The 17408-nt window shown below is 39.7% G+C and overlaps 1 protein-coding gene across 1 annotated transcript in view; it reads right to left on the reverse strand.

Moving 5' to 3' along the window:
- Nucleotides 1–736: 736 nt before the first annotated feature.
- Nucleotides 737–17408, reverse strand: part of OGT (O-linked N-acetylglucosamine (GlcNAc) transferase) — a 56335-nt gene continuing 39663 nt past the window's right edge. Inside the window, exons 20-22 of the mRNA XM_016207393.2 lie at nucleotides 6144–6396; nucleotides 5769–5892; nucleotides 737–3026 (exon numbers count right to left, since the gene is read on the reverse strand). Of these exons, the coding sequence (XP_016062879.1) occupies nucleotides 2852–3026; nucleotides 5769–5892; nucleotides 6144–6396 (552 nt within the window). The 3' untranslated portion in view covers nucleotides 737–2851. The remainder of the gene's footprint in view (nucleotides 3027–5768; nucleotides 5893–6143; nucleotides 6397–17408) is intronic.

Below are 17408 nucleotides of genomic sequence, written 5' to 3' on the forward strand. Positions count from 1 at the left end.
TCTTCTATAAAAATGGGGGTGTGGTTATAGAAGTGTGTGTCCCAGAGGTTTGGGCAAAGAACCTGAATGTTAGCTATACTTAATAAGAGCCATGTGCTTCAAGTTAACAAGTGGGTTAAGATTGGAATCAAATCTTAAGTTACACAAGTTTATTCAAGGTGCACATGCAATTCCTTTAATAACTGATGCAGATTCCTAACAAAGAAGAGAGTGGGAGTAAGAACTTTTATGAGTAGGCTACTGCACACCTTTCTTCTTCCCCCACTATCTTTTAGGAAACAAACTAATCTGCATTAGGGCTTTGAGGGTCACAATCCACAGAAGTTGTGAGGTAAATTACCTGAAATTTTATTGAAAAAGATTCTCCTCTCTGAGAAAACAGGCAGCTAGCAGCCTGTCCTGGTCCCTGATGCATTGTTTTGGTCCCTCTCTCATACCACATAGTCCACATAAAGAATGAGACCACAAGGGTAGTAAAGCCACAGCAGTCCTAAGCAAAACAGGAACAAGCATGAATGGGTGTGCTGGGTGATGCAGGGTCTGTCATCTTAAAGGATCATGTGCCAACCCCACCCCTCCATCACACTTGGCTGAGAAAACAAAATAATCTTAATATCATAGTTGCCCTATGGAAATCTGGTCGTTTGGAGCTGTTCAAATGTAGGCTTCATCATTAGATGACCAAATTATTCTGTCGAACACTCAATCTAACAGAACACAAACCACATCAGCCATATTAAGGGCAAATCATTCATTTATTATTTTAAAGATCACAAGACAACATCTGATTTCTGTAGCACAAATTAAATGTTTTACTTTTTTGATAAAGCAGAGCATAATAGAAAACAACAATTAGTTTCCAGTAATCTCTATATCTCTATTCATAATTAAGTCTTCCATAGACATGTTACCTGGAAACCAAAGCCTGTTACAATAAGCAAAGCTTTAACCAGAGCGGCTACTTTTCGTGCCAGGAAAAAGTTCATCCCTACAGGGGGAATGATGTGCTATGTAAAATGGCTGTAAGGTCACACAGCCTTGAGGGCACTAGAAGTATATCATCCTATTCCACATTAAGTAGTTTGGTGAATTTCAAACATCAGTTTATCTGCAACCATGCTGGCAACCTTTAATATTTCAATCAGGTAAAAAATAAATTAAGAAATCCCTAAACTGATGTTCCTTGATTTACAATGTTAAAAGATACACAGTTCATTCACATGTAATTCTGGCTAAAAATTATATTTGAGACTTCTTGCTCAGATTTTGGTTAACAGTAAGACTTTCAGAAATTCAAGTTCTTATTAATCAATAATTTGTCAGCTAGGATACATTCAGGCATCAGCTGCAACTACAGAATAGGAACACTGCCTTAGTGCTTTGGAAAGACACTATAATCTAGAACACTACTAGCAGACAAAAAAAATTATCTGTTACTGTTACTGGATAGCATAAGTGCAGTACAGCAAGACATAAACATATACTCATATGTTGGTTTGTTTAAGCCTCAAGTCCTCCATCATTTGCTGAAATTCAATAATTTTATTCCTATGGTTTTTTAATACCAAGAACTCAAGCTCCAGGTGGCCTAAAGTCTAATTTGTAACTCCAAACCAAATAGCAGTACAGTTTGCTACTACTACGGCTGAATCCACACAGACTTCAAGACCAAGTCCAGAAGACAGTTATTATATAATACCCTAGAAGGTCTGAAAAATAATTATTCATATACATAGCTGGTCCTTCAGAGCTTTTTACCTATAACATGTTTTTGATGAAAGTTATTTAATGTATTCACAATAACTTTAACTTAGTGATCAAATATTTGAATACTTATACTTACCTGGGATTCCATTTCTGCTGACAGAAATAGGAAGAACAGGACTCACTTAAAAAAAAAAAAAAAACTTAGAAAGGAAGGTAAAAATCTTATCACACACTATCACTTCAGGAAGCAGCATAGAGGGGCAGTCAAAGGTAAAACACTGGTGAAATAGATCAAACTAGGCCAAAAAAAAAATCAGTATTATCATCAATGATAGTATCACAACTGTGCCCTTCATAATTAATAATCATTCCTAAGAATTTTCATTTGGCACTAGATGATGTATTTTAGAGAAACACTCTGGGATGTTTTGAATCAGACTTGGTTTTGTTAGCTGAATTACAGGAGAAATTTTAAAGTAGGGGGAGAGAAAGGAAATGGACCAGAAAAAAATTCTGAATCATCATCTAAATCAAGAAAGCACTGATAGCTCCGACCATCAGATCAGACACTCAAAAATGACTGATATAGGCTCAAGTGGTTTATAAAACCTATAAAAAGACTACACCAGCAAAGTTCCCATTAATCTGTAGAGTTCGGAAACTAAAACAAGGAGCAACATTTTAGTTTAAAACCTTATCTCAAGAGAATCATATACACTTCACATGAATAAAATCACCTGAAACCAAACATTTTTAAAAGCTCCAATACCCAAAATATAAAGAAAAAATTAATTCAGAAGACTCAATCAAGCATTGGAGTCACAAAACAGCTGGACAACCTAGATCTCCCCTCTACACTAACCATCCCATGGAAGACCAAGGGAGAGCAGACCTTCCAGATCTATGCACCACCTGGTTGCCGCAAAATTCTACGGAGATTCCTTGTAGAACAGCAGTTTCCCATTTCTTGTGTCTCTTCCTATCATGCACAAAGCAACTCTGGCTGTGCTATTCTATTATCATTATGTCACCCATCTGCAATATGATACTATACAGATAAGTAAAAGTATATTATCTAGTTCCTTTTCCCCTGAAGGTTGAGGCTCAGGTAGAGAGAGGGGTAATTCTCCTGTGCAGTCTTTATTTAGGCTGACTCAGTGACTTCGGCAGGCTTAATCATGTGATCGGGTTTGTTGCCAGCTGCATAATGCTCCCACATCTGTAGATAGAGCCGCTCTAGTTCCATTGTGTACTGCTTGGTGTTGAACAGAGGGCTAGATATTCTCTGCTTCCAGACTTTGCCACGAATTTTCTTCAGGCTGAGTAATTTAAGAAGAGAGAGAGAGGGAGCCAAGTTTACAAACAGCAGAAACTCAGAACTAGCCTATCTAAATACCTATCCATCTTTGGTAAAATACAGGATGAAACTTCACCTTCCCTCAGTGCTGAAAAAGGGAAGGGTCACATCTAACATAATGCTAATACTTATAATCGAGTTCACATCCTCTGAAAAAATTTAGTTCTTTCTTAAACAAGTATATACAAGAGATACCATGCTTTCTCTATTACATCTCATTTTTACCTTTAAAATATGACACATGTCTACTCCTACATACCACTGGTTAGAATGTAAACTGCTCACCCTTTTGGTAAGCAATTTAGTAATGTGTATATTAAGAACTTTAAATGTTCATAACCCTCTGGCAATCAAAAACACTTTAAAATATATTCAAAAGAAATAATCAGAGATACAGACACACCTAGCCATGCAAAGATGTTCACTGAAGCACCATTTACAATAGCTAAGGCACATACATAATACTAAACGTAAACTGTAATTTAAAATTTTTTTAAGAACCAACAAAAACAAAATGAAAAAAATTAAAAATGGCTTTAATGTTCGTTGTGATGAAACTAGTGAAATGGCTGGTGCATATCTATCTCTGTTGGCCTCAACCCAACCATAACCATATTAATTTTTTTTTAAGTTCTGTATGTCAACAATGAGAATAAACTGTGGTACATCCATACAATGAATACTGACACAAGCCAACAACATGGATGAATCTCAAAACATTAGGCTGAGCCCTAGCCAGCTTGGATCAGTGGTTAGAGCATCGGCCCATGGACTGAAGGGTCCTGGGTTCGATTCCGGCAAAGGGCGTGCACCTCAGTTGCAGGCTTGATTCCCCAGTGCTGGTCGGGGTGCATGCAGGAGGCAACCAATTGATGTGCCTCTCTCACATCAGTGTCTCTCTCTCCCCCTTCCACTCTCTCTAAAAAGCAATGGAAAAAAAATATCCTTGGGTGAGGATTAAAATAAAAGATTAAAAAAAAATTAGGCTGAGTGAAAGAAGCCTTTAAGAATGGATACTGTATGGTTCCATTTGTAATAAGGTAAAATTAGTTTATGGTGGGGAAAAATTTCAGAGTAGTGGGTCATCTGAGGGGACTGAATGAGAAGAGGCATGAAAGAACTTTCTGGAGTGATGGTAGTTTTCTATATCTCATTAGAGGTATGGGTTATAAAGGTATTTCTCAAAACTAATTTAAGACTTGTGTATTCCACTGTATTTGTATATCCTGCCTCTAAAGAAAAAATAAGAAACATTAAACACGAAACTCTAATGACATATTCTGAAGTACTTAGGGAGAAGAGTACTGATATCTGCAATTTACTTCAAAATGTATCAAATAAGATGGACTGCTGTATGGATAGAGGAATAAATAGATGGAAAGATAGCAAGCATAGTAAATTTAGTGGTAGAATCTTGACAGCAGGTATATAAGTGTTTATTATAAAACTAATAGTTTTCATTACAAAATACTGAGGAAAAATATTGTATGAAATAAACTAAGTTCCAAAAAGTAAAAAAAAAAAAGGACACTAAATTTGCTGTAGTTATATCTGGGATGATGGACATGAGTCTTAGGCTTTTTTAATGCCAGAGCTCAAAATTTTCACTCATTTTCCTGAGATATATATGATGTTCAATGGAGAAAATTATGAAAATACTTAACCTCTGTTGAATGCTTACTACATACTAAGAACTGCTGTGTTTTACATGGAACACCTTTTTTAATCATCACAACATCTCTGCAAGGTAGGTACTATCAGTCATCCCTGTTTTGCAGATGGAAAAACCAAGGCACACAGAAACTAATTTGCCCGAAGTCACAAGCTTGTAAGTGGGAGAGCCTGGATTCAAAACCAGGCAACCTGACTCAAAGAGGGTGCTTCTTTAAACTTCTATATAACATGCTGCTTCTCAAGAAAACACAAAGAAAAAAATAACCCATAATACACAAAGAAAAACCTCAGTTAATAAACACTTTTACATTGTATGGATAAAGAACCATTTAAGCATCACCCCTCTATTTCCTGCCCATTTGGGGCATTTAAGGTATGCTTTTTTTCCTTCTTATGCTATAGTGAAGATGTGGCATTATTAGGGTCAAAGCTCTGGCTTTTTTTTTTTTAAGGATCTTATAACTTTGAGGAAGGGTTGTACCAATTTACTCACCAATGTATGAAAAGGCCAGCACACCTCAATGCTACCTCATCATGGGTGTCATATTAAAAATCTCTCATTTTATAGGCAAATAATGGGTATGCCTCAATGTTATTTTAATTTACATTTCTACTTCAGAGTTTGAAACTTTGCCTTATTAACCATTTTATTTCTACTTCAGTGAGTTGTCTGGTCATTTCCTTGTTTATGTTCCTATTAAGGGATTTAAAATGTAAATGTGCTTCAGTCTTTATTATAGCCAGGCTATTAATATTTGACATAAAAAACAAAGATTTTTCCCTCTTATCTGCCTTTTAATTTTTTGACTTATTTTCATTCAGCCATTTAATCTTTACCTAGTAAAACCTATCGATCACTTCATTTATGAGTTTAGAAAGTTCTTCTCCCATCCAGAGACCACACAACTAATTCATCTATTTCATATTACTCTTATTTTATTATTTCATTTTATAGCACCTATATTCTCTCTAAACTTTCCTGATTCCCTTCACTTTATCATATTATTTGTTCATGGAAAAGTTTACTTACTATTCTAGATCAGTTCCCAGTTTCACAGCTATGTCTTCATATTCTTGTCTATTTTTAGCAATAAGCTCAAGACAACCTAAACAAGTGAGCTGGGAAGCAGCAACTCGAGAAGCAAGAGTCTCTCCTGTAATAAGAAATTTAGAAATTACTCATGAGAATGCAAACAGCACATGGCTATTAATGTTATTTATGTTAGGTATCCACACAACGCAGATGAGGGCAATGGAGCCAAGTGCTCAGAACAAGTCTTAATTTTTTTTTATCATCCTCTCCTAAATGTTGCTTGCAGTATATACAATTTCACCTGGAATTATCTCCCATAAAAGGGATTCTAAAAAGAACAAGGAAGAGCTCAATGATTTATCAGCAGCTTACCTGGCATAGTCACCATGGGTGTTCCAGCCCACAGGACATCCATTCCTGTGGTGTGCCCATTACAGAGTGGAGTGTCCAGGCAGACATCAGCCAGCTGGCCTCTCCTGACATGTTCCTCTTTAGGAGCAACAGGTGAAAAAATTATACGGTTCTGGGGAAGGCCCATGTTTTGTGCATACTGTTGAATATTAGGCTCTCCTACTGCTGGAAAACGCAACAGCCACAGCACACTATTGGGAACACGCTTCAGAATCTAAAATAGGGAAAATAGTAATTAGTAACAGCAGCTCTGCCCTTCTTAAGAAAGGTTCCTATAGATCTCTGATAATTCAACCACATTCTACTCTTTTCACCCAGATAGCAGCAGCCTACTGTGAACTTTAGTCTTTCCTTCACATAGATGAATTAGATCAACTGAATTGTAGGTTCCTGTTCTGCTAAGCTGTCCCCAAAGAGAGTTAAAAGAAAGAGAAGACTGATGTAAGAAGATACAAAACAAGATGCTAATTGGCAAAATCTGAGATAGTGATTTTGTAGAGGACAGCAATTTTTCACTTCAAATTTTAAATCTCCCACCATGACGTAACACTAGCTCACACTTGCCTAACTCTATTTGCCTAATCTAGATCAGGTGTCAGCAGACTTTTTGTAAAGGTCCAGAGACCAAAAATTTTTGGCTTTGCAACCACATGGACTCTGTCCTAACTTTAGGTTCAACTCTCCCTTGTCACTAGAAAGAAACCATAGACAATATATAAACAAGTAGGTATAGTTGTGTGTCAATAAAATTTTATTTACAAAAGCAGAAAGTGGGCTGAATTTGACCCACAGGCCACTGTTTACCAATCCCGGATTTAAATCCGCATCTACCCAATGTACCACACCAGTTCACCATCCCTTCTCTGAAAGCCATAGGAAGAGATGTGTTTCAGAATTCAGAGTATTTCAGATTTTTAAAAAGTTGTACAATGCATGTGTATTACATTACACCCTCAGCAGCAACTCCCTGTAAATAAACACATTAGTATCTCTGCATCGAGATGTCACAATATTCACACTAAATGGGATAAATAAAAGACCATAACTAGAGTAGTTCAGGAAATTGTGCTGCCAAATAAATTTGCCACAAATGAACAACAAAACTTTTTATCCGATTTTTTTGAATATTGGGAAGTGAAGATTAAGGAATAGTAAACCTGAACTCATCTGCTTCCTCTTCTCCTCCACCCTCCCCTCTCCAAAGAAGCAAAAACAACAAACCCAAACAAATATTAACCAGAAAAGAAAAATCAACCAAGAATCATCTCCATTTTAGCTCTAAGGAATAAGAACAAATTATGGAGGGTCCTGGCTGAGTAGCTCAGTTGATTAGAGTGTTGTCCAATACACCAAGGTTGTGGGTTCAATCCCCAGTCAGGGCACATACAAGAACCAGCTAATGAATGCACAAATAAGTGGTGCAACAAATCAATCTCTCTCTAAAAATTAATTTTAAAGAAAGAACAAATTATGGATACCAAAGGTTAGAACCTTCAGAGGTACTCCTTACGTAAGCAAACTGGTCTGATGAGCTGACTGAAAGGTAATGGAATAAAATGAGTCCTTCCTGGCTATACGTCTACAACACTGCAAGAATGTTAAGCACAGGTGAATAAGCAAGACAACGTGCTGTTAGTTTAGACCATGGGTTGGCAACTACAGTCTGTGAGCCAAATCTTGCATGTTACCTGTTTTTTGTCAATCAAATTTTATTGGAACACACCTACAGTCATCCATTTAGGTAACATCTATGGTGTTTTCCTGCTACAATGGCAAAGCTGAATAGATGGGACAGAGAGTATGGATTGTAAAACTGAAAATTATAACCATCTGGCCCTTCAAGAAAAAGCTTGCTCATCCCTGGTTTTGAATATATAAATTTAAAAGGATCATAAGGTGTTATTTAGGCACTGGAAGGAGAAATAAAAAATGGCTGAAATAGTTACAACTCTTTTGAAGATTCAAAATGAGCACAACAGACTTCTAGTCAAGATAGCAGAGTAGGTAAATTCTGAGATTCCTTCCTCCTACAACCATCATTGAGAACTACATGAAGACTAGCTGAACAGAATTCCTATAACTAAGGATGTTAAGAAGCTACATCATGACTGGTAGAAGGGACAGAGACGTAGACCAGACAGACCCTACACCGATGGTGTACCAATTAAGAAATAGGAGGGATATCTTGGCTGTGGAGGTCCCCAATGAGGAGCTAAGGGTCCAGGCCCACACTGGGCTCCCCAGCCCAGGACACCAGGGATAAGAACTCCAAATAACAACTCGCTGTGAAAACCAGAGGGATTGTGTCCAGATAGATAGGGCTACGGGAGGCTCAGACAGGCTGCTCTTAAAGGGTTGGCACAGAAACTTGCTCACTCTAAGCTCCAGGGCAAGGGTAGCAGTTCAAAAAGCACCAGGGACATATGAGGAGGAGCTAAATTGACAATCTTCAGGGTGTGGGCTGGAGGGGCAGTGGTCGGGGCAACTCTCCCTGGGGATGGAAGAGCTAGCAGGTACCACTGTTCCTTTGTTGATCTCCTCCCACCCAGCCAGCCCAATGGAGGCAGGTGCCAAATCTGTGCTCTCCTTTAACCTGGCTAACACTGTTCATCCTGCCTTGGTGGTTGCCTGAGAACCTGCCCCAGCCAAGTCTTTTAACCAGGTCCAAGCTTCTTCCAGTGGTTCCTCCATAGGCCTGCCTCAGCTCATACTGCAGACTCACTCAAAGGTCCACAAAACCCACACAAGTGGTGGCTGTGCTAGACTCCCACAACAGACTCTCTCCAAGGTACACAAACCCCATACAAGCAGCAGCTGGCTTTGGCATAAATTGTAGCACCTGCCAAGCAGCCTGAAACCCTGCACAATGGTGGCTGTCCTTGGCCTGCACCAGAGCCCCTTCTAAGAGGCTCCAGTAACCAACATACCCAGTGTCCTGCTTCAGAGTGCATTAAAACCCCACCCAACCAGATCCAGAACAAAACATCCAAGGGGTGGACTCAGCTAGAATAAGAGTCCTGCAAAAGCAACTCATACTCCATGGGGTGAGCCCCCACACAGCAGCTCGTCAACAGTAGACACGGCCAGCCCTCACAGCCAGTCAGCCTGAGGGTCAGCTCCACCTATTGACATGCCAGCACCAATCGAGGTATAACTACAAGAGGGGACACACAACCCACAAAGGAAACACCCCTGGAGAACCCAGCTCAAGTGACCAGAAAGACTGTGAAAGACTGTGAGACTGAGCCCCACAAGACACTTTCTATATAAAGCCATTCTTTCAATAACAGGAGACAGAACAGATCTACCTCATACATAGAAACAAACACAAGGGAGGTGGCCAAAATTGAGGGTTAAAGATAAAGAGAGAATCTTAAAAGTAACAAGAGAAAATAAATTAATTACCTACAAGGGAGCTCCCATAAGACTGTTAACTGATTTCTCAAAAGAAACTTTGCAGTCCAGAAGATATTGGCATGAAATATTCAAAGTGATGAAAAGAGAGCTGTCCAGGATGTCCGAGGAGAAGGTAAATGTTACACTTACCTCCTCCCAGAACCAAACTGGAATTATAACTAAAATACAGATCAACCTGAATAACCAACTGGAAACTAGCTGAACAGAAGTCTTATAACCAAGGATTTATAGAAGTAGCAGCCACAGTGAGACTGATAGGAAGGGCAGAGACACAAAAAGGGCTGGCCCTGCTTCCACAGGCAACAGCTGAGATTCAGGATGGATATCTCAGCTGAAAAGGTTTCCTCTGAGGAGCGTGGGGTCTCTGGAAATATATATGACGAAACCCAAAACACTGATTTGAAAGAATATATGAAGCCCTATGTTCACTGCAGCATTATTTACAATAGCCAAGATCTGGAAGCAGCCCAAGTGTCCATCAGTAGACAAGTGAATAAAAAAGCTGTGGCACGTTTACACAATGAAAAAATACTATTGAGACATTAAAAAAAAAGGAAATCTTACCTTTCGTGACAGCATGGAGGGACCTGAAGAGTGTTATGTAAGTGAAATAAACCAGTCAGAGAAAGATAAGTACCATATGATTTCACTCATATGTGGAATCTAATGAAAAATAACAAACAAAATAGAAACAGACTCATAGATACAGAGAACAGACTAATGGCTGTTGAGAGGGGGCCTGGGTAAAATAGATAAAGGAATTAAGCAAAAAAAAAAAAAAAAAAAAATTACTCACAGACACAGACATCAGTGTGGTGATTACCAGAGGAAAAGAGGGGTGGAGAAATGTAGGAGAGTGTAAAGGGGGCATAAATAGTGATGGAAGGAGACTCAACTTTGGGTGGTGAACACACAAATACAATATACAGATGATGTATTATAGAACTGTACACTTGAAACCTATATATTCATTAACCAATGTCACCCCAATATATTCAAAAACAATTTTTAAAAATAGAAAGTAAAATACATGATAAAAACTAAAAAAAAAAAAAAAAAATTTTTTTAAAAGAAAAGACCTACAACCAAGTCGACTCTACCCAGCAAGGCTATCATTTAGAATCAAAGGAGAGAGAGAAGTGTTTCCCAGACAAGAAAAAGCTAAAGGAATTCACCACTAAACGTGTATTACCAAAAAAGTTAAAGGGACTTCTTTAAGTAGGAAATAAGAGATCAAATATAAATAAGAAAAAACAGAAAAGAAAAAAATCTCACTGACAAAGGCAAGCACTTAATAAAAGCAGTGCATCAACCAATTACCAAGCTAGTACCAAGGTTAAAAGGCAAAAGAAGGAAGATCATGTGTAGCTACAGCAATAAATTAAGAGATACACATAAACACACACATACAAAAGAAGTAAAAAATAATGACGAAAGCATAAAAGGTGAAGGGGTGAGTAAAAATTGCAGTGAATTTAGAATGTGTTGGAAATTACCCAACCATCAACTTAATATAGACTGCTAGCCCGGCCAACATGGCTCAGAGGTTGAGCACTGACCTATAATCTGGGAGATCGTGGATAGATTCCCGGTCGGGGCACATGCCCAAGTTGTGGGCTCGATCCCTAGTTGGGGGAGTGCAAGAGGCAGCCGATCAATGATTCTCTCTCATCTTTGATGTTTCTATCTCTCTCTCCCCCTCTCCCTTCCTCTCTCTGAAATCAATAAAAACATATATTTTTTAAAAATTTAAATACATTAAAAAAACAGACTGCTTTAAACACAGCTTGCTATACATCAGGCACATGATAACAACAAACCAAAAATCTCTAAGATATATACAAAAAATAGAGAAAGGAATCCAAACATACACTATATAGTCATCAACATCAAAGAGAGCAGGAGAATAAGGAACAGAAAACTATAAAAACAATTCAAAAACAATTAATATACCATTTGCAACAGCATGGATGGACCTAGAGCACATTATACTAAGTGAAATAAGTCAGTCAGAGAAAGACCAATACTTTATGATTTCACTTATATGTGGAATCTAAAGAACAAAATAAAAACAGGCACAGATACAGAGAACAGAAGGGAGGGACTAGGGGGCTGGGTGAAAAAGGTGAAGGCATTAAGTACAAATTGGTAGTTACAGAAGTCACAAAGATGTAAATTACAGCATCGGGAATACAGTCCATAATATTGTAATAATTATGTATAGGGCCAGGTGGGTACTTGAAATATCACTTTGTAAAGTACATGATTGCCTAATATAATACTGAATGTAAACTGCAACTGAAATATGAAAACAATTAATTAAATGGCAACAACTATTACATACCTATCAATAATTACTTTAAATGTAAACAGATAAATGATCTAATAAAAAAACATAGGGTGGCAGAATGAGTTAAAAAAAAAAAAAGACAGACTCATATATATGCTCTAAACAAGAGACCCACTTCAGACTGAAAGACACACACAGATTAAAAGTAAAGAGGTGGCCATGGCCCGTGTGGCTCAGTTGGTTGGGTGCCATCCCATGCACCAAAAGGTTGTTGGTTCAATTCCTGGTCAGGGCACATGCCTAGGTTGTGGGCTCAATCCCCAGTAGAGGGTATGTAGGAGGCAGCCAAACTATGTTTCACTTTCACATCAATATTTCTCTCTCTCTCTCCCTTTCCTGTCCTCTCACTCTAAAAATCAATTAAAGCATGTCCTCGAGTGACAATTTAAAAAAAAGTAGAGTTCCAGTCAAGATGGCAGCGTAGGTAAACGCAGTGCTTCCTGCCAATCACAACCACATCAAAATTACAACTAAAATACAGAACAACCATCATTCAGAACCACCTGAAATCTAGCTGAACGGAAGTCCTATAACTAGGGAATTAAAGAAGCACAAGAGACTGGTAGGAGGGGGGAGGGGGGACAGCACGGAATTGCAGAACTGGCTGGTCCCACACACACGTGGCACTTTAAAACCAGGAGGGATATCTTGGCTGTGGAGGTTTCCCCGAGGAGTGAGGGGTCACAGCCCCACACCAGGCTACCCAGCCAAGGGTTTCAGTGCTGGGAAAAGAAGTCCCCAGAACTTGATATAAAAACCAGCAGGGACTGTGGTTGAGTGAGGCTACTGGTCCCAGGCAGTTCCTCCTCAGCATGGACTCACTCCCTCTGAGCTCTAGTGCTGGAGCAGCACCTTGAAAGGAACCTGGGACATTCAGAGAGGAACTGACTTATCTGAAATCAGGGCTAGAGCTGGAGGGGCAGCTTACTCCTAGACAGAAGTGCGGGCAGAGGTCACTGTTCCTTTGACGAGCCATCCCCACACAGAGCCGCAGGCAGGGTACTATATCTGAATCTCCATCAACCTGGCTCATACCTTTCGCCCTGCCCTGGTGATTCCCTCAGACCCTGCCCCTCCCTACCTGCAAGCTCATCCAAGCCATTTCCAGTGGCTTTTCTATGCACTTGTGGCCTCTCCTGCCTCATGCTTCAGACTTTCCTAAACTCTCAAAAAAGCAGCAGCTGGCACCAACGTGTCCCATACCTCTCAATAAGTGGCCTCAGGCCTGGCACTAGCAGCAGCCTGCATTGATTCATAGCTTGGCCTCTCCTGGGCACCTTCAAGCCCAACACAAGTAGCAGCCATCTGGAGATTGATTTGTAACTCATGCTGGGTGGCCACAGGCAGTGGCTGACTTTGCACCTCCAGGGAGGATCCAGAGCCAGTGCACCCAGTGGTCAGCTTCGACCACACCTGATTACATCCCTACCACCTCCACGAGTGGCACACTCAAAGGGAAGACTCAGTGAGCACTAAAGCCCCAATGAAGCAAGTCCTACTCCACAGGGTCAGCTCCTGCACAGCAGCCAATCCTCCCAACAGATTGGCCTGGGGGGTCAATCTCTCCAAGTGATGCCAACATCAACCAAGGCTCAACTACAACAGGACAGTGCACACAGCTCAGAGAGGGGAAAACCTGGAATGCCCAGCTCAGGTGACTGGGGAAGCTGAGCCACTGGGCCCCACAGGACACCTACTACACAAGGCCACTATACCAAGTCCGGGAGACATAGCAGATCAGCATAATACATAGAAAGAAACACAGGGAAAAAGCCAAAATGTGGAGACAAAGAAACATGTCAAAAATGAAAGAACAGAGAAAATCTCCAGAAAAAGAACTAAATGAAAGAGAAGCAAGAAAACTACCGGATACAGAGATCAAAACAATGGTTACAGGAGGCTCAAGGAACTTAGTGAGAACTTTAAAAAACTTAGTGAGAACATCAACAAAATAAAAAAGGTCCAGTCAGCAATGAAGGATACACTAACTGAAATAAATAATTTACAGAGAATCAACAGAGAATAGAGGACACAGAGAGTCAAGTCAAGAATTTGGAATATAAGGAGATTGCAAGATGGCAGCAGATTGAGTGGAGCTAAACTAATACTCTCCCAGGACCAAACTGGAATTACAACTAAAATATAGAAAAAACATTCTGAATAATCAACTGCAACTGAAGAAGAGCGGGAGAGCACCCTCATAACCAAGGACGAAAAATGGAGATGGCATAGAGACTACTAGGAAGTGCAGAGGCACAAGAGGGCTGACTGGGCTCCCACAGGCAGCAGGTGAAGATCCAGGGGGATAGCTCAGCAGTGGGGGATTCTCACTGAGAACTCTGCAGTCTAAACCCCAGCTGAGATTCCCAGCTCAGAGCATCAAAACTGAGAAAGGTGTCCACATAACATATGGCTGTGAAAAGCAGCAGGGTTTCTGTCTGCCAGGGAGAGAAGGCTGGAAAGGGAGGCACCCTCTTAAAGGGTCAATGAACAAAGTTTCATGTGCAACCGCTCACCTAGGGTTCTGCCAGACAGAGGGCAAAGTGGAATAGAGCTGTGTGAGGAGAGTCCAGGATTGCTGGCTCTGGGGTGTAGAGCTCAGAGGGCAGCCATCTGGATTCCTGTGCTAAGTCATTCCCCCACACTGCACAGGACATTGTTCTCAGGCAGACATTTCCCCTCCAAGCAGGTTTTGCCTGGGGGGAAAACAATGGCCCCACACTGCTAGAAAACCTCTCGCCTCACCCTGTGGAGTTCTCCAGCCTGAGGCTCATTAAGAGACTGAATAACAATCAGCCTCTGGGTGCTTTGAGTCTTTGCCTGATTTGCTTCTAGACCCAGGGCTTGTAAAGGCAGACCTTGGTGCATATCTTGGTCCTGTCCAAACACACCCAGCCCCAACAGAGGAAATTCACAAGCTGTGGAGTGTGGAAAGCTTCAAACAGGGTACTCAAGGCCAGTCACAAACAGCGTCTGACATTGGCCTGCACCAGAGACCATCCAAAAGACTGGGAATCTTAACAGATCTAACTAATACATAGAAACAAACCCAAACAGGCAGTCAAAATGGGGAGACAAAAAAAACTATCCTCAAATGAAAGAACAAAAGAATTCTCCAGAAGAACTAAATGAAATGAAGATAAGCAGTCTATCAGATATAGAATTCAGAATACAGATCATAAGGTTGCTCAACAGCATGAGAAAAGAAAGAGAAACTATGAAAGAAATTAAGAATCACATAGAAATTTTTTTTTAAATGAAAGAAATAAACATCAAATTAGGGAAGCTGCAGACTGGATCAACAAATTAGAAGACAGGATAGAAAAAAAAAATCAGAGAAAAAGAAAAAACAATTTAAAAATGGGAGAGTTTGAAAGAGCTGTGGGACAACATGAAAGCAACAATAGTCACATCACGGGAATCCCAGAATATCTAGAAAGTAAGCAAGGGTTAGGGAACCGGTTTGAAGAAATAATGGCAGAAAACTTCCCTAACCCAGTGAAGAAAAAAGTCACACAAGTTCAGGAGGCACAGAGAGTCCCAAGCAAGAAGAACCCAAAGAAGCCCATGCCCAGACACATCATAATTAAAATGCCAAGAATTCAGGACAAAGAGAGAATATTAAAGGTGGCAAGAGAAAAGCAATCTGTTACCTACACAAAGGAACTCCCAAAGGCTGTCAGCTGATTTCTCATTAGAAATTCTGTAGGCCAGAAGGGAATGGTATGAAGTATCTAAGGTAATGAAAAGCAAGAACCTGAAACCAAGACTACTCTATCCAACAAGGCTATCATTCAAAATAAATGGTGAAATAAACACCTTCCCAGACAAAAAAAGGCTAAAGGAGTTTATCACCACACAACCAGCATTGCAAGAAATGTTAAAGAGACTGCTGTAATAAGAAATTAAAACAGAAGAACCACAAGCATAAAGAAATAAAATTGCAATAGTTAAATACCTATCAATAACCACCTTAAATGTAAATGGGTTAAATGCTCCAATCAAAGGACATAGGGTAGCTGAATGGATAAGAAAACATGACCCAAATATATGCTATCTACAAGAGACCCACCTCAGAACAAAAGACTCACACAGGCTGAAAAAAAAAGAAAAAGAAAAAAAAACTTCTGGAGGACTTTAAAGGAGAGATTGAGAGCCATAGTTATAGTAGGGGACTTTCACACCCCACTGACACAATAAAGGTTACTACATGATACTAGGGTTACTACATGATACAGGGGGTCAATCTAACAAGAGGATATGATCCTGGTAAACATAAATGCACCCAATATGAAAGCACTTAAATATATAAAAAAATTATGAAGGACTTTAAGGGAGAGATTGATAGCAATACAGTCACAGTAGCGACTTCAACACCCCAGTGACTTCACTGGATACATCTTCCAGACAAAAAAGTCAACAAGGAAACAGTGACTCTAAATGACACACGAGATCAGATGGATTTAATTGACATTTACAGAACATTTCACCCCAAAGCTGCAGAATATGCATTCTCCTCAAGTGCACATGGCATATTCTCAAAGATAGACCACATGTCTCTACAAGTTCAAGAAGATTGAAATCATATAAAGCATCTTCTCAGACATTTACACCATGGAATATGGTGCATCAGTAAAAAAGAAGGATCCCTTACCCTTTGAGACAGCATGGTGAGTCCTGGAAAGTATTATGCTAAGCGAAATAAGCCAGGCAGAGAAAGACAAGTATCACATGATCTTACTCATATGTGGTATCTAATGAACAAAATAAACTGATGAACAAAACAGATCCAGAGGCACAGAAGCATGGAACAGACTGACGAATCTCAGAGGGAAAGCAGGGGAGAGGGTGGAGAGAGATTAACCTAAAAACTTACATGCATATATGCATAACCCATGGACACAGACAATAGTGTGGTGAAGGCCTGGGAAGAGGGGTACAGGGTGGAGGGTATCAATGGGGGGAAAAGGGGGACATCTGTAATCCTTTCAACAACAAAAATAAATTTTAAAAAAGAATCTGGAATATAAGGAAGCAAAAACAACCAATCAGAACAGTAAAAAGAAAAAATAATCCAAAAATATGAACATAGTATAAGGAGCCTCTGGGACAACTTCAAGCATATCAACATTCACATCAGGAATGCCAGAGAAGAGAGGGAGCAAAAAACTGAAACTGTATTTGAAAAAATGACAGAAAACTTCCCTTATATGATTAAGGAAATTGATACACAAGTCCAAGAAGCACAGAGTGCCCCAAACAAGATGAGCCCAAAGAGGCCAGCACCAAGACACATCATAATTAAAATGCCAAAGGTTAAAGACAAAGAGAGAATCTTAAAAGCAGCAAGAGAAAAGCAATTAGTTACCTACAAGGGAGATTTCTCAAGGGAAACTTTGCAGGCCAGAGGGATTGGCAAGAAATATTCAAAGTGATGAAAAGCAACGAACTACAACCAA

Source organism: Miniopterus natalensis, chromosome X, assembly GCF_054644295.1.
Source record: "Miniopterus natalensis isolate mMinNat1 chromosome X, mMinNat1.hap1, whole genome shotgun sequence".
Lineage (NCBI taxonomy): Eukaryota > Metazoa > Chordata > Mammalia > Chiroptera > Miniopteridae > Miniopterus > Miniopterus natalensis.